Source organism: Lepisosteus platostomus, chromosome 6, assembly GCF_059453375.1.
Source record: "Lepisosteus platostomus isolate fLepPlt1 chromosome 6, fLepPlt1.hap1, whole genome shotgun sequence".
Lineage (NCBI taxonomy): Eukaryota > Metazoa > Chordata > Actinopteri > Semionotiformes > Lepisosteidae > Lepisosteus > Lepisosteus platostomus.
In genome coordinates, this window is record NC_142616.1 from 60299190 (window position 1) to 60312553 (window position 13364).

Here is a 13364-nt window from a genome sequence, read left to right on the forward strand (position 1 = left end):
TGACTTGATTCACAAGTACTACATATTTGCAGTAAGACAAGGCTTATCTGCCAGTGTTTCTCTAATCATTTTCTAGCTAGGTTTATGACTGATCTGAGTTGGGCACTGGAATACTGAATCAGTACAGCAATGAAAACGTATGGGTATTGGAATCTTTTAATAAAATAAAAACTTTTTTTACAGGATAATATGCTACATATTCTTTTTGATTACCATCCCTGCCTGCTGCTCATAAGAAAAAGACATGGGCAATGTATTTTCAGAATACATAAAACAAAAGGCCGTCAACATATTTTTAATAGGATGTTTATTTGAATTATTTTTCAATGCATTAATAACTTGCTGTCTGTTAAATCAAGTATTTTATTCATTAGCTGAATATAGTCCATTAATAAAACCATGCTAAATAGGTCTGTAATGCTTTTGCAATGTGGCTTATACTGTACTTTTAATCTACATGATTATTGAGAGAGACATTAGTGGCATATTAATATTGTGCTTCACAAACATTTAAATATAGATATAAAATTTAAGCCATTTTCCTCAATCTAATTTTTCTAACCTAATCTTTTATCTTAGAAATTTTGAAGTTTGGAAGTTAAAGGGTCTCAGTTTCAGGGGTGTGTGGCTCTTCTTGTTTTAGTCAATCTTTTTGTTTAGTTTGGTAAGGAAATATGTTTGCTGAATAACTAGGTAAAGTATTCAATTTTAAAAGACAGTTAAACTCCCTGAAAACATTTTTTTCCTCTCTGGACTTAAAAGCTTTTTGCAATTCCTTTTTATTTTTATACTTGAGAACAGCCTGGGTTTGGTACAATGATCTCTAGCTGGTATCCATTGTTTCTGTAACACTGGAGGAGGTGGTGTCTCTCTGGATGCTCTCGAATATGGAGGCCATCTCGGAGCTGGCTCTGATCTGGGCAGTGAATTCTGCCATGACGGGACTCTTCTCCACTTCATGAATGGTGAGGAGGGCCGCCACAGCCCGCATCGCTGACCGCTTCAGCTCATCCTGTTTCTCAAACTCCTGCTTCACAGAGCCGGACTTCACCTGCACCAAAACCAACACACAGACTGCCCTCATAGTCGTCTGCTGACACCTAGCTCTAGTGACTATTTCAAGCTCAGCAAGGAAAACTAGCATCAAATGACACAAATGAAAAGTAAGTACATATTTTGTACAGGATGTTCATTTATACAAAGAGCTCAGAATAACTGGAATGAACCAGGATACATTTTAGTATTATGTAGACATTTTTCTAAAGCATACTCAGGAAGATTTAAGAGAAAACAACTATGTTACTTTGTTTAATTCCAAGAAGCAGACAAGTCATTAATTGCCATAAATACTTTTAATACTTTTTTTATAAATGAAAAACATCTCAAACAGCAAGTTTAAATGTTTTATGATATTGGAGCTAGTAATTGAGCTCTTGAAGGAAGCAGTCCTGATTTATAACTCAGTTGAGGAGTACTGTTTTTTTGAACACTAATAGTCTTCGTCAAACTTTCTACATATGAATACCCTTATGTTTTAAAAAAAGCTTTGAAATGTTCTCCCATTAATTTTGGTTAAATAACCAAAAGGCTAGGGTCCTTTGTTGTCAGAACTTACCATTTTTATGGTTTAATTTGTCTTTGCTTTTAAAATCTGCACCTATACTATATGGCCATACCTTAGCAGTGCAGGTGGCTCTCAAAGGCTCCACCAGTCTGTCCAGTCTTTGCATGACAGCACTGGGACACAGGGTGCAGAGCCTGGTTAGCATGATGAAGGTCAGCATCTGAAGAAAAGAAGGACAAAATCATCATAGCTTCTTCAATGTTGTTCAGGACATTGTCGGTGATCTGGTTAAGTATGAAAGGTCCATATGTCACATAAAAGCAAAACATCAAAATGAGAACAAATACACAAAACTAATAGTCTTTCAACTGGTTTTAATAATTATTTAATTTATGGCAAAACATTCACCTATTGTTAATTTTGATATGATTATACAGTAGCTAGTTGGGAGAAAAAGTCTGTTTTCTCTATTTAGCACCTAGTTCCAAACCTGTAGTATTTTAAAACTCATTTCTAAGTTCTCCAATCATGTATAATTACTGATATAAAACAAAGTCTAGTGAGTTATTATTGAAGACATTATTGAAACACCTGAACAAAATTATATTCAATCTTTTTATTGACAAAATGGCACTGATATTAGAGGTTCTGTTCATCATAATGGTAAACATTTCACCATGGAAATGCAGCACATTTCTTTTGAGTGGCAGAAAGTCTCCTGTCTCTAGTGCTTAAAATATTTTAGAGCACATTGAGTTAAATGAGGGGCTGCTTATTTTATGATACAAAGTATATATATACACTATATAGAACTCACTTTAAAATTCGTTAAGATTTTTTATGGATTTAGTTTTTCCTGTTCAGAGGATTAGTGTGCCATCCACTAAAAATGCTGTCCTTTAAAAGAGTCTTTATTGAATAGATGATGAGCTGGATGTCATTTTTTTCCAGTTGATTCTATTACATTCTACTATACCGTGGTTGTGTTTTAACCTACAAATGCAAAACCCTTCCTGTTATACCCTGATATCATAATGATCCTTCAGGCCATCTTCCACATGGTTGAGGAATTCAAAGATGTCCAGGCAGTCCAAGCAGCTGTCCAACAATGTGTACATGCACTCAAAGGCTGCTTTCCTCACATCAAGCCCATCGTCCACAGTGTGTTTGAATGGACCCATCTCCACCTAAGACACAGAGCCAAACAGTAAGGGTTAAATCTGGCAGCTGCAGGATTTAGAGGTCACTAAAACATTTGAACTGTAAAGATATGGTACAGTAACTGTGGTTATTTACACAGGTAGGTAGGCTGTGGTTATAACAGCCTTTCCTATTCTAGGATTGAAGTGCTCCTGTTAACACCCACAGTGCAGCAGGGACACTTAAATCGTGGGAGTTTAAATCCAAATCCAGTGGAAGTCTGTGATGCATCCAGCTCCTTAAATGTACAGTGCAACCAAATCAAGTCTCAGGCAAGCACATCATTAATCATGCAGGATGGGGCAATCAGGCTAAAATCCTTCAACAGAATGGGTCAGGAGGTTTCCTCATTCCTGTATCGATTAGTCCATTACTGTACCTCCCGAATGAGGTCTTTCCTGGTCTGGGTTTCGTGGTACAGGTGGGGAAGCACAGCACCCAAGAGGTTACGAATTAAGGAGGGTTTGTTGTGAGCTGCAGAGTTGAACATCACCAAGGCCACGCGTCGGACATTCAGATCAGAGTCTTGCAGGGTCTTCAGAAAATCACCTGAGAGCAAATGAAATATTTGAGTAAACCCATTTTGCAAAACATCCTCCCATCTGGTGTTAATGATGTGTTCAACTGCTGTTTCCTAATTTACTTTTTATTTGCAGCAGATGAAGATTTTATTATTACATTGTTTTGGCTAATTAAATATATCTTTTTACAATTTTTAGACATTTAACCCTCTTTGGAAACCAGATAAATGAGTGAGGTTTTAATTTGGTTCAGACAAACGTACCGATGCAGTCCATCAAAAGCGAATCTATGGGAAGTGGGTGATCCACAATGGTAAACTTTATTGCAGTGACTACAGTGCTCCGAGCATGTGGTGAACCTGAAACATTGAGAAGGAAAAACAAAGCTTGTGATTCACTGAATGCAGGTCCTCTTTTTTTAAAAACAATAAGACTGATTGCTAATATATAAACATGACAGGAGACTTTTGGATGTGGAAAAAGTTTTAAACCCCACATATACTATATATTTAGATGTATACTGTACCTTAATTATCTACTGCAGAGGACTCCTCTTCCTATATTGTATGTGTAGAAGTTATAAAGTTAACTGTTAGCCCAAAGCAAAGATTTCCTTTATCCTTTGGTTAAAGCATATTTGTCATATTTTGTCAATCAATAAGCCTTGACTTACAAATCAATGTGCTGTAAACATTTCATGAAATTTGGAAAATAGGACCCCAATTCAGGTCCTTATGATTTTCAGTTCTGCTGAGATCCCTTGAATGAAAACCTTAACTGAACTTTTAATTGAGAATTGTATTAATTATTGCATACTATAATTATTGCCATTTTCTTTAATTATTGTACATTTCCAGCTTCTAAACAGTATTAGTAAAACATTTTACTCCCAAGTTACTCCCAAGATTTGATCATTACATGGAAATAATAATACAATAGGTCTAATTAATCAAATTACTAGTTCAGTTTTAGGGTCAGTGAGCTAATGAAAATCTCATTTGGAATGAAAACTAGAAGATACCAGGGCCTCAATGCCAGTATTTGGGAGCTCTTCCATAACTGCAGACTATTAAAGTTAAGCTAAAGTTTTATCTTAGTTTTAATCAACCAACCCCAGATTACATAGCTAGATAAATCACACAAAATAGTATCTCGTACCTGAGGACAGCTGTCTTTTCAGCCGGGGAAGTAACTGGGAGGGGTTGACGAGGGTCAGTTTTCCAAGGCACTCCGCAACTACATTGCGTGTTCCTTCCTCAGCGCACTCACAGTGCTTAAAAAGAAGGGCCCAGATTTCCTCCACATAGGGCTTCAAGCTGTTGGCCGAGGATGAACTGATGACGTCTTTCAAAGAATGCAGCAGGAGGTACTGCCTCTTTGGTTGGCTTCCGATTTCTTTCAGCATGAAGGGAAGGTATTCGTTCAGGTTCCCCACGCAAACGTTGCCTAAAGCATAGGAGGCAGATGATTTGACTTCCTCATTTGAGGAAGAAAAGGCCTCCAGGATGACAGTTTTTAGCTCTTTTTGCCCTCCGAGGTTCATAGTGCGTCCCACCTCTGCCAGACAAAGAAAAGCCAGGATTTTCACCGAATCAGATGTCTTTGTGCTCTTAATGTCCTGGATGAAGTTACCGACCATGCCTGTGGCCTCCTTGGGGCATGTTGAGCAGAGGGCTGCCACACATTTAGCAACAGAGTAGTAGGATTGCCTGTGCATGACAGCGTGCACATCACTTTGTTGAGGACCATAGAAAGGGCCTGTTAGCTCCTTCATAAGTTCATTGAAACCCATGTTGCTTGTTTTGGTCACAACTAACACTTGAAAGAAATCAAGAATGGCATTGAGGGCCCCACCTTGCAGTAAAGGAGAATGTACCAAATAGAAAACTTCAGACAAAACAGAGCCACCAATTTTGAAGAGAGAGGAAGGACAGACCTTTGCCAAGGAGGTAAGAAGCGTAATGGCCACTTGCGAAATGTGCATATCACTCTCTCCAATCAAAGGTGGAAGCTCATTCAAGATGGACTGTATCATGGCAGGCTTGAGACTGTCATTGTAGTTTTTAATGATTAGGTCCAAAGCCATCAAAGTGCTTAGTTTCAAGGCACGTTGATTCTTTCTCAAAAAAGAAGCCAAGATGGGAATCGCTTCAACTAAAATGGGTCTTAGATTAATTTTCAAAGGGGAAGCTGCAATTAGGGTAAGCATCTTCACCACAGTCAATCTAGTTATCTCATTTTTGAGTCGTTCAAGAAAGATCTGAAGAGTGGGCTGGAGGTCACCTTCTAGTTGGTCACCAAGGTTGCACACCAGCTGTCCCATGCAAGAGATGGCTCTTTCCTTGACCTCCTGGTCAATATCTGTCGCTTTCAGTCTCTTTAAAGTGCTGGAAAACAAGTCTTTCACATAGGGCTTGGCGTCAAAAGTGGAGGGTTTTTCCAAAGGCCGGATGACTTTCACAAGCTGCTGAGTCACCAGAAGAGCCTCGGATGTGATCTTGTAAAAGGGATCGCCGATGCAGGCAACCACTGGAGGGAGGATGAGCTTGATATGAGAATGAAAAACCTCAGGAGGATGAGTACCAAGGAGAACATTGAGGAAGGACAGAGCATCAATTTTCATGTTGGAGGAACTGGACTTGTCAGTCAGTGAATACATAATCCCTGCAAAAATAATACAGAAAAAAATCTGAAGTTTTTAATTTAGCAACATTTTGTTTCATTTAATTTGGACACCCAAATTAATAAATCTAAAAAAATAAAGCCACCAAGCGACAGATTTTTTAAACTAAAAATAGTATGAGGAAATATAATCTAAGTTTCATATTTTATATGACAGAATTACATTTGTATTTAAAAATTAATGTATCCAGTAAATAATTCAAATGTTAATACATGTATAAACCATGTAGAATATCCTGAGGAAATTATTACTGTTAAATGTCAAGCAGCAACTTCAGGTGACACACTCAGATTAGATGCAAAAAGTTAATTAAGGTCATGTTTGATAGAAAATGAAAATGTGACACTCTTATATCTAGACATTATGCAATGGTGTTATTAGGGTGGTAACCTTAACTGAAGTGCTAGGAATAACATATTTATGTTATATAAATTATATATCAGTATGTATATTAAAATAGTCAGAGCAAAACCCCCTTCCTTACCAGGGATCAGAGATGGAATATGGTCACCCAAAACTCCGGGTAATGCATTTGCCAGTTCTGTAAGCAGATTGAAGCAGCCTTGTCTGGACTTGATACTTTTTTCTTTCAGTTGTTTGTGTAAGGCCTTCACAATGTTTGGAACCTAGAAGAAAACTGCCAGCTTTGAATTGGATTTTCCGCGGACTAAATAACAGCTGTGTGGCAGGACCCAATTTCTGAAACCTAAACAGGTGGCGGAAAGATGAGTCTATAAGAACTTCCTGTTGTCATTGTAGACTCTAAGGATGCTGTTGAATGCAATGGGCAAGAAAAGGAAACATGAATGTTTTTTAAATAAAGATGAGTGTTAGTACTTTGTAGTAACCCATCTGCTCTGGGTTGCACAGTGTCAGAGGATTAAAAACTCCATGTGAAACTTTAATTGGAAGGCTAACTCAAAACACAGGCCAAACCAAACCTTAACACTATTCAGAATGAAAAACAAAACCTAACCTTACGAATAGACCAAAGCTAAAATGTCATCCTACAAAAACCCAAAATGATACAGCCCATCTAACCTTTGTAACTTTCTCCTTACTGTGGCATAAACATAATCCAAGAGCAGCATTTACTGTAAATGTAATCCAAATTTTTAAATAAGACCTGTCCTATATCAGATTTGGACGATGCTACTTATGAGTGGAGGTTTATAAAAGAGGAGTTCATTTTTTCAGTGACACAAAGGTCTAGCTAAATCTCAAGACGTGAAGGAATCCAAACGAGAACAAAATTGTTCTCACCGTCAAGCCTCGCTGGGACCAGGTGTTTCTAAACATTTTAAAAGGGTGCCATGTGTACAGGAAGTGTCATTTAAGGTTATTATAAAGGGCCAATATGTACTGTAAAAGGTCCTTCCCAGTCTTAAAGCAAGGCTCTCCTGACCTGTTTCTTCAGTATAGCCAGAGAGGGATCCTCCTTGCCTCCGGGGTCAGATCCCTGCAGCCAGCCCTGCAGGGGCCGGGCCTGCTTCAGCAGGGAGATGTAGGCCTGGAAGATATCGCTCTTGACGTTCTCCTCGCGCTCCTTGAAGCGGGCCACCAGGGCTGGGGACACGCTCCGGTAAAGCTCCTGCAGCATGTCGTGACGCGTGCTCACCACCGCCTCCAGACACTTCACCGAGGAGCGCCGCACTTTCCAGCTCATGTCGTCGTCGTCGCTGTACTCTTCGTCTGTCCCTAAGGAACAAAGTGCGTTATTTTTTTTTTCAATTCTTCCCGTCCTAAAGGGCGGTTTTCCGCGTTTCCTTGCTTTGTTACTCTGTATTGGGGGTCCTTAAGATTCCTCCTTGATTTCTTGATTTTTCCTAAAGAAGAACTGATTGATTCACACAAGTCATCCAGACCTCAGCTGTATTGAAAACCAGGAGACGCTCTGGCGTTTCCAGGAACAGGGACATGGACCTTTCCTCTATATAATCTTCCCTTTAATAATTTCTTAAAGAGTCTCAAAACCACAACATTGTCATTTCTTTTTTGCTTAATTAACATAATCAGGGAGCTGAAGTTATTTGTCATCCCTTTGAGAATATTTAGAGGTACTGTAGGTAGGTAGGTCCCTTTTCAGGCCATCAGGGCCCATGGGAAATGGGGGGCAGGGGCCACCATTTTTCTTGACCATCCGACACTGGAGGTGGAAGTGAGGTGGTCAGCATCACGCTCCAGCCAGCCTATTACCCCCAGAAGGATTAATCCCTCGGTACTCATTTTGAAAGCAGGCTGAGTGGACCTGGGAGCCCTCTAGAAGGAATTAGAGCAAGTTACATTGCTTGCCTGTACCTGGGATTGAACCCGGGACCTTCCAGGTAGGAGCTAGATGCCCTGTCTGAGCTACCACACCTTCATATTTAGAGGTATTGTTTATGTAAAAAATACTTAACCTCATTATTCTTTGAACCCAATGTATGAATGTACCATTAGACAGGTAATGCAAAAGTAAAAGAATAAAAAACAACAATGAATTTATGCTTCATCAAAATATCACAGTCCTTTTATGTTTGTTAGCTTAGGGAGTCACACAGTACATTTTTTAAAAATAAGATTGTCATGATGAATCCAAGCAATACAGCACCTTGATCTTCATCTTCCCCATTTTCAGTATCCATTGACTCGTCCTCTTCCTCATCGTTGTCATAGTTGTAGTTGGGGTCATAGGTGATGTACTTGAGACACAGTTTGATGATGGTTGGGATATGGGGAGACACTTCCTTTGGGCACCTTTATAACGGGATATGAAATATTGGTTATATTACAAATGAACATGAAGACAGAGTATAGAGCTCTGACTCTAAAATGCATAGCCCAACATAGAGAAAAGACCAATGTGAGAAAACATGAACAGTATATTTTTGCTGTGTTGTTTGCTACCGAAGCATTGACAGTTGGCTACAGTACATTGCATTACCTTCGGACAAATGCCTCAAAGGCCTGGAAGCAATACTCTCTCAGTTCATCATCCTCCACATTACAGTACTTCACCACGGCCGGGATTAGTTTCTCGAGGTGTTCCCCTGAAACACATAGACAGCACTTGAGCGGGGCTCATACTGTCCCTGTAAAACATGGACAGTTATCCTTGTATATGATAACTTACATTGGCAATGTTATCCTCACTTCAACTCCCCAGTACTTTCAAACACAAACTACAGCAGCAAATAACGGTGACACAGGACTAAAATGGCATTTAATTCCAACACACGTCAAGCACTATAACAGTTCCTAAATCAAAAATGTTTTGATATAGCACGGTACAGTATTGTATAGACTTCAGTAGGTAAGTGAAGCCCATTATATATTTCCACTGAAGAATCATGAACAAGGACAAGAAAGTAGTTATATCAATTGGCAACCCAAGTTTGTATTTTATCACACTAAGAAAGTATGTAATAAGGCATATAAAATGCACATGAGGAAATTGCTTACAGAAAATAGCAAGGCAAATAATGATGTGATCTAAAAGTGGCTAAATTAAAGAATAATGGGGAGTTGTTGTCTAGCTTTGGCAACATGTCCAGTCACTGAATGTTAAATTTTATCATTTAGTTTTGATTGTGTAAACACAAAGTAGCCTTAAGAAGCAATAAGGAATTAAGAACTGCCATTAAACTTTAGATTCTTTACTACTGAAACCAGCTATGTACTCCAATTCAGATATTTCTGTACCAGGTGATATCTCAATACAATGTTTCCTCATTTGTTGAGTTTGTTTTATTAGCAAGGAGAAAATGAAAACATTCGTAATTATACAACTTATTATTATTATTTTAAGAATCTTTGTTTCTGTACCTATTTTTACCACTGACAAGTAGGAACTATTATATGTACACACTATTTATACATTTATTTGTATATAGAGCTTATCAGATTTCATTAAAACATTTCAGATCCAGATCTGTTAAAAGACAAGTGGTTTAAAAAAAAATAAAAACCTGAACTGGAAGAACTTATTTACTCTTAAGAGACGCTGTCTTACCCACTCTGTGGCCGGCCTGCCTGCTGATGGCAGCCACACACTGGATGTAGGTACGTGTGGTGGAGGTGGAGGCATTTCGGGTGAGCTCGGCCAGCAGGTGATCCATGAGCTGGGTGAAGACAGGACTGCTGCAGCTGGGGACCAGGTGGCTGAGAGCAATGATGCCCCGCTTCCTCACTGCCAGGCGGGGGCTGGTGAGCTGGGGCAGCAGGCTGCTCAGAATGGAAGGGTGGAAGATCATGAGGGTCCCACTCAGCCTGTGGGCAGAAAGGATATAAGAGATGAATATGGGGTCAGGAATTGACAATGTCCCCCGAGACGTCCAGGGTCCAGTGTTGTGCATACTGCTTATATTAGCACAATACTGTTCATCAAGATAACTAAGAGCAGATGATGAGTTCCAAGGTTCAGGCTGGAATTATAGGTAGAGCATCTGAGTGTGTTGAAATACACACCATTACTTGTATACTGGCAATGGCCTCAAGGGTCTCTGTATTAGACTGAGAAGAATGTAATTTACATCTTTATCAAGGAAAATAACCACCTACAGTATTCAGATCATTATTTAAAGCAATAATGAAAAAGTCAGCTAAGGAAATGCCTTGCTTCAAAGCCTTTGTGTGACCTTTCTTCTCTAATAGAACAGAACTAGCAAAGCTGGTCTCAAGTGCTATAAAATTGTTTTAAAAATTATTTTTTTAGTCAGTGCTTTAAAATAATCATTCCAGAGACATGGATAAGAGTGGAGATGCCAGATAAAACTAACAAATAGTGGAAGACAATATAATAAAGTTTCATTTAAGTAAGATACAACTACAGTGAAGATTTACAAATCACTTCTGTAAGTGACACAGAGTGAACGTCTCCTACCTGCTCAGCATGTCTGAGAGGATATCCAGTGCTTCCAGCTGTATGGACACATCCTCTGTTTTCCCGATGGTTGATGTCAGCTGTGTTGTTATTTTCTTACACACATTTGCTGTCAGAGCAGACCCTGAAAAATGTAGTATTATTTTTACAGATTCCATCACTGTACGTTTTTGGAGTAAAATGTTAACTGTTTGGTTTTAGATTTTTAAATTTTAAGATTAATTTACTTGATGACGAGCAGTGGATTTTCAAAATTACAATGTCAAATTGTTCACTTGGAAGTTCATCATTATCCATGGCATCTTGGGTATGCAAACATCTCTATGAAATCTCCAACCCCAGTCCTAATACCTGCAGTAACACTCACCCTAACACAGTTAGTTTTTGGTCAAATCCATGACATCAGGATGAGCAGCAGATGGCTGAAAGAATCAATACCTTCATTATAGCCGATCGTAATAAGATCATGAAAGCTCTTACCACTGGAGGATGGAGGAAGCTCAGCAATGACTGTTTTCAGGCCCATACTTGAAGTGTCTCGTAGTTGCTCTTTATCTGAAAGCATGTTGGAACACAGTGTGTCCACAATGGTCTCCACCTGGTATTCTTTCACCTTACTCACCAGTGGGCCCAAGCTTAAACACGCAAAACAAAGAACAGAAAAATCAACAGTAACAGCTGTCTGTTCATTGCAAAATGTTTTTTCTGTGTGATACACTGGTTTAATTTATCCTGAATGTGATATATGCCCTTGACGTTTTTAGAATTTGCTCCAGTTCAATATTTAGTCCAACTATTGTTTCTTAGGAAAATTAACACAACTCTTTTCAATGACCGCTTTCTCTCTTGTTAGATTTGCACCTTGACTGTTTACATGAGTTTCAGAAAGTCAGCTCTGGAGCAAAAACCTCTTTGAAAATCACACTGAATGTCGGTTGTTTATAATTCCCTGTCAGCGGTATGGGATTTAAAGGATTGTGGATACTTATTAAGCTCACTCACCATTTGACTGCAAGGTTCTGAACCTCTCCATTCTTATCTTCCAGCAGCCTCAGGAGCATCGCAACCACCTTCTTCTCACTGTCTTCATCTAGCTTGATGGAGTCTTTCTGGAGCTCCATCATCAAGTCATTGGTGGCCATGAATCTGAAAGTAGATACCCACCACTGTCATAATCAGCACCACTGCTATTCCAACAGGCCCCTGACACTTTCTTCTGAGATGTCCAGACCTCCGAGGGGTGAAATCCAAAAAGCAGAAAGGGAGGGTTTGAGTGAGGTGATGGGTGGTACACTGTTCACAGGGGTAACAGCAATGATGTCCACACGCAGCTCTGCATAACCTAAATCACGTCATCATTGTCTCAACAGAAAATATATCAATCTCACCCATCTCTTCAGATGATGAAGCTTTCAAAAGACCTGCAAAACCTGCAGACACCCTCGCCTTCTATGACCAGGATTATAGTAACATTGGGAAGTCCTTTTATCTAAAGCAGTCATAGAAATCTCATAGTTCTCACTTCTCCAATGATCTACTGTGTAAGTGACTTCTTCTGCATAATGACTAATACAAGTCACCCAGCTGGCTGCTGTACACCAGTGGTGGGTTAAGTGGGTTCCCTTCTTCATGTAATACACTTTGGGATCCTTTATATTTAAAAGTAGTAGAAAAATTCAATGAATCATTATTATTGATGTTGTAAATGGTTTATATGTCTGCTAATACTCTGTTTATAAACTGTTGGCAAAAGTTCTGAACTGTCTTCAGTAATGAATATAAATAATGAATACACAAGAAGAAGAAATATATTTCAAGAAAACAAAATGCATGAAGGATTTTATCCTTTGTATGAAACGACTGTCATTTAAATTAGATGTGGAATTAGAGACCACATAATACCAGTCACTCTGAGATTAAAATACTTTTTACAACTATCCATTTCCATATACCAATGTTGTATGTTTATTTTTCAAGTTAATTAATTTTACTGTAGACAAAAAGTTTAGTACCACATAATATTCATATAAAATTTCCTGACGTTTAAAAAATATTATGTCTAATAATCCCACACACTTAAATCCCTCTTAAAATGTGAGTATGGACTGAAGCAAAATTTAAGACGCTCAGCTGACAGACATTTCCAATGTCATTTCACCTTTAATTTAGCTATGCTGTAGGTTGCATTAAAACATGCAAACTAATACAGTCTTACCTAAAATCTTTATCAGTAGATGTCATTTTCTCCAGTAGGTTGGAGATATGATAAGTCACACTGGCCATCTTTTGAGTTTACCTTTGAAACTTGTATTCACTCTACAATCTTTTAAGTAAGTATAGCAGAAATTTCTTTTAGTTTACATGGAGAACATGGCGAGGGAGAGACAAGAGTGACGCTTCAGGGTAAGAACAAACTGGAAAACCTGATACTCGGCACGCAGCGATATAAATAGCTTACAAATTGACTCGCTACTAGCACCGCCAAGTGGTATTAACGCCTATTGCAAGAAAGTCATACTTTTTAGAACTCACAGT

General features: G+C 38.7%; 1 protein-coding gene across 1 annotated transcript; it reads right to left on the bottom strand.

Moving 5' to 3' along the window:
- Positions 1 to 292: 292 nt before the first annotated feature.
- Positions 293 to 13230, bottom strand: cand2 (cullin-associated and neddylation-dissociated 2 (putative)). The gene is made up of 15 exons (XM_088636692.1): positions 13045 to 13230; positions 11832 to 11975; positions 11310 to 11464; positions 10830 to 10953; positions 9960 to 10216; positions 8892 to 8997; positions 8559 to 8704; positions 7374 to 7666; positions 6453 to 6594; positions 4444 to 5949; positions 3549 to 3644; positions 3144 to 3313; positions 2587 to 2751; positions 1677 to 1784; positions 293 to 1051 (listed from the first exon to the last, which is right to left on the bottom strand). Exons 1-15 carry the CDS (start codon positions 13110 to 13112, stop codon positions 824 to 826), a joined length of 3708 nt encoding a protein of 1235 aa, XP_088492818.1. The 5' UTR covers positions 13113 to 13230; the 3' UTR covers positions 293 to 823.
- Positions 13231 to 13364: the final 134 nt, after the last annotated feature.

Bases quoted from the DNA above. Each gene is read 5' to 3' on its own strand.
- cand2 (XM_088636692.1), bottom strand. From the start codon at position 13,112: ATGGCCAGTGTGACTTATCATATCTCCAACCTACTGGAGAAAATGACA. The intron at 11,976-13,044 runs GTAAGACTGTAT...ATCTACTTTCAG, and splicing joins TCTACTGATAAAGATTTTAG to ATTCATGGCCACCAATGACT. The intron at 10,217-10,829 runs GTAGGAGACGTT...TTCTGCCCACAG, and splicing joins CTCTCAGACATGCTGAGCAG to GCTGAGTGGGACCCTCATGA.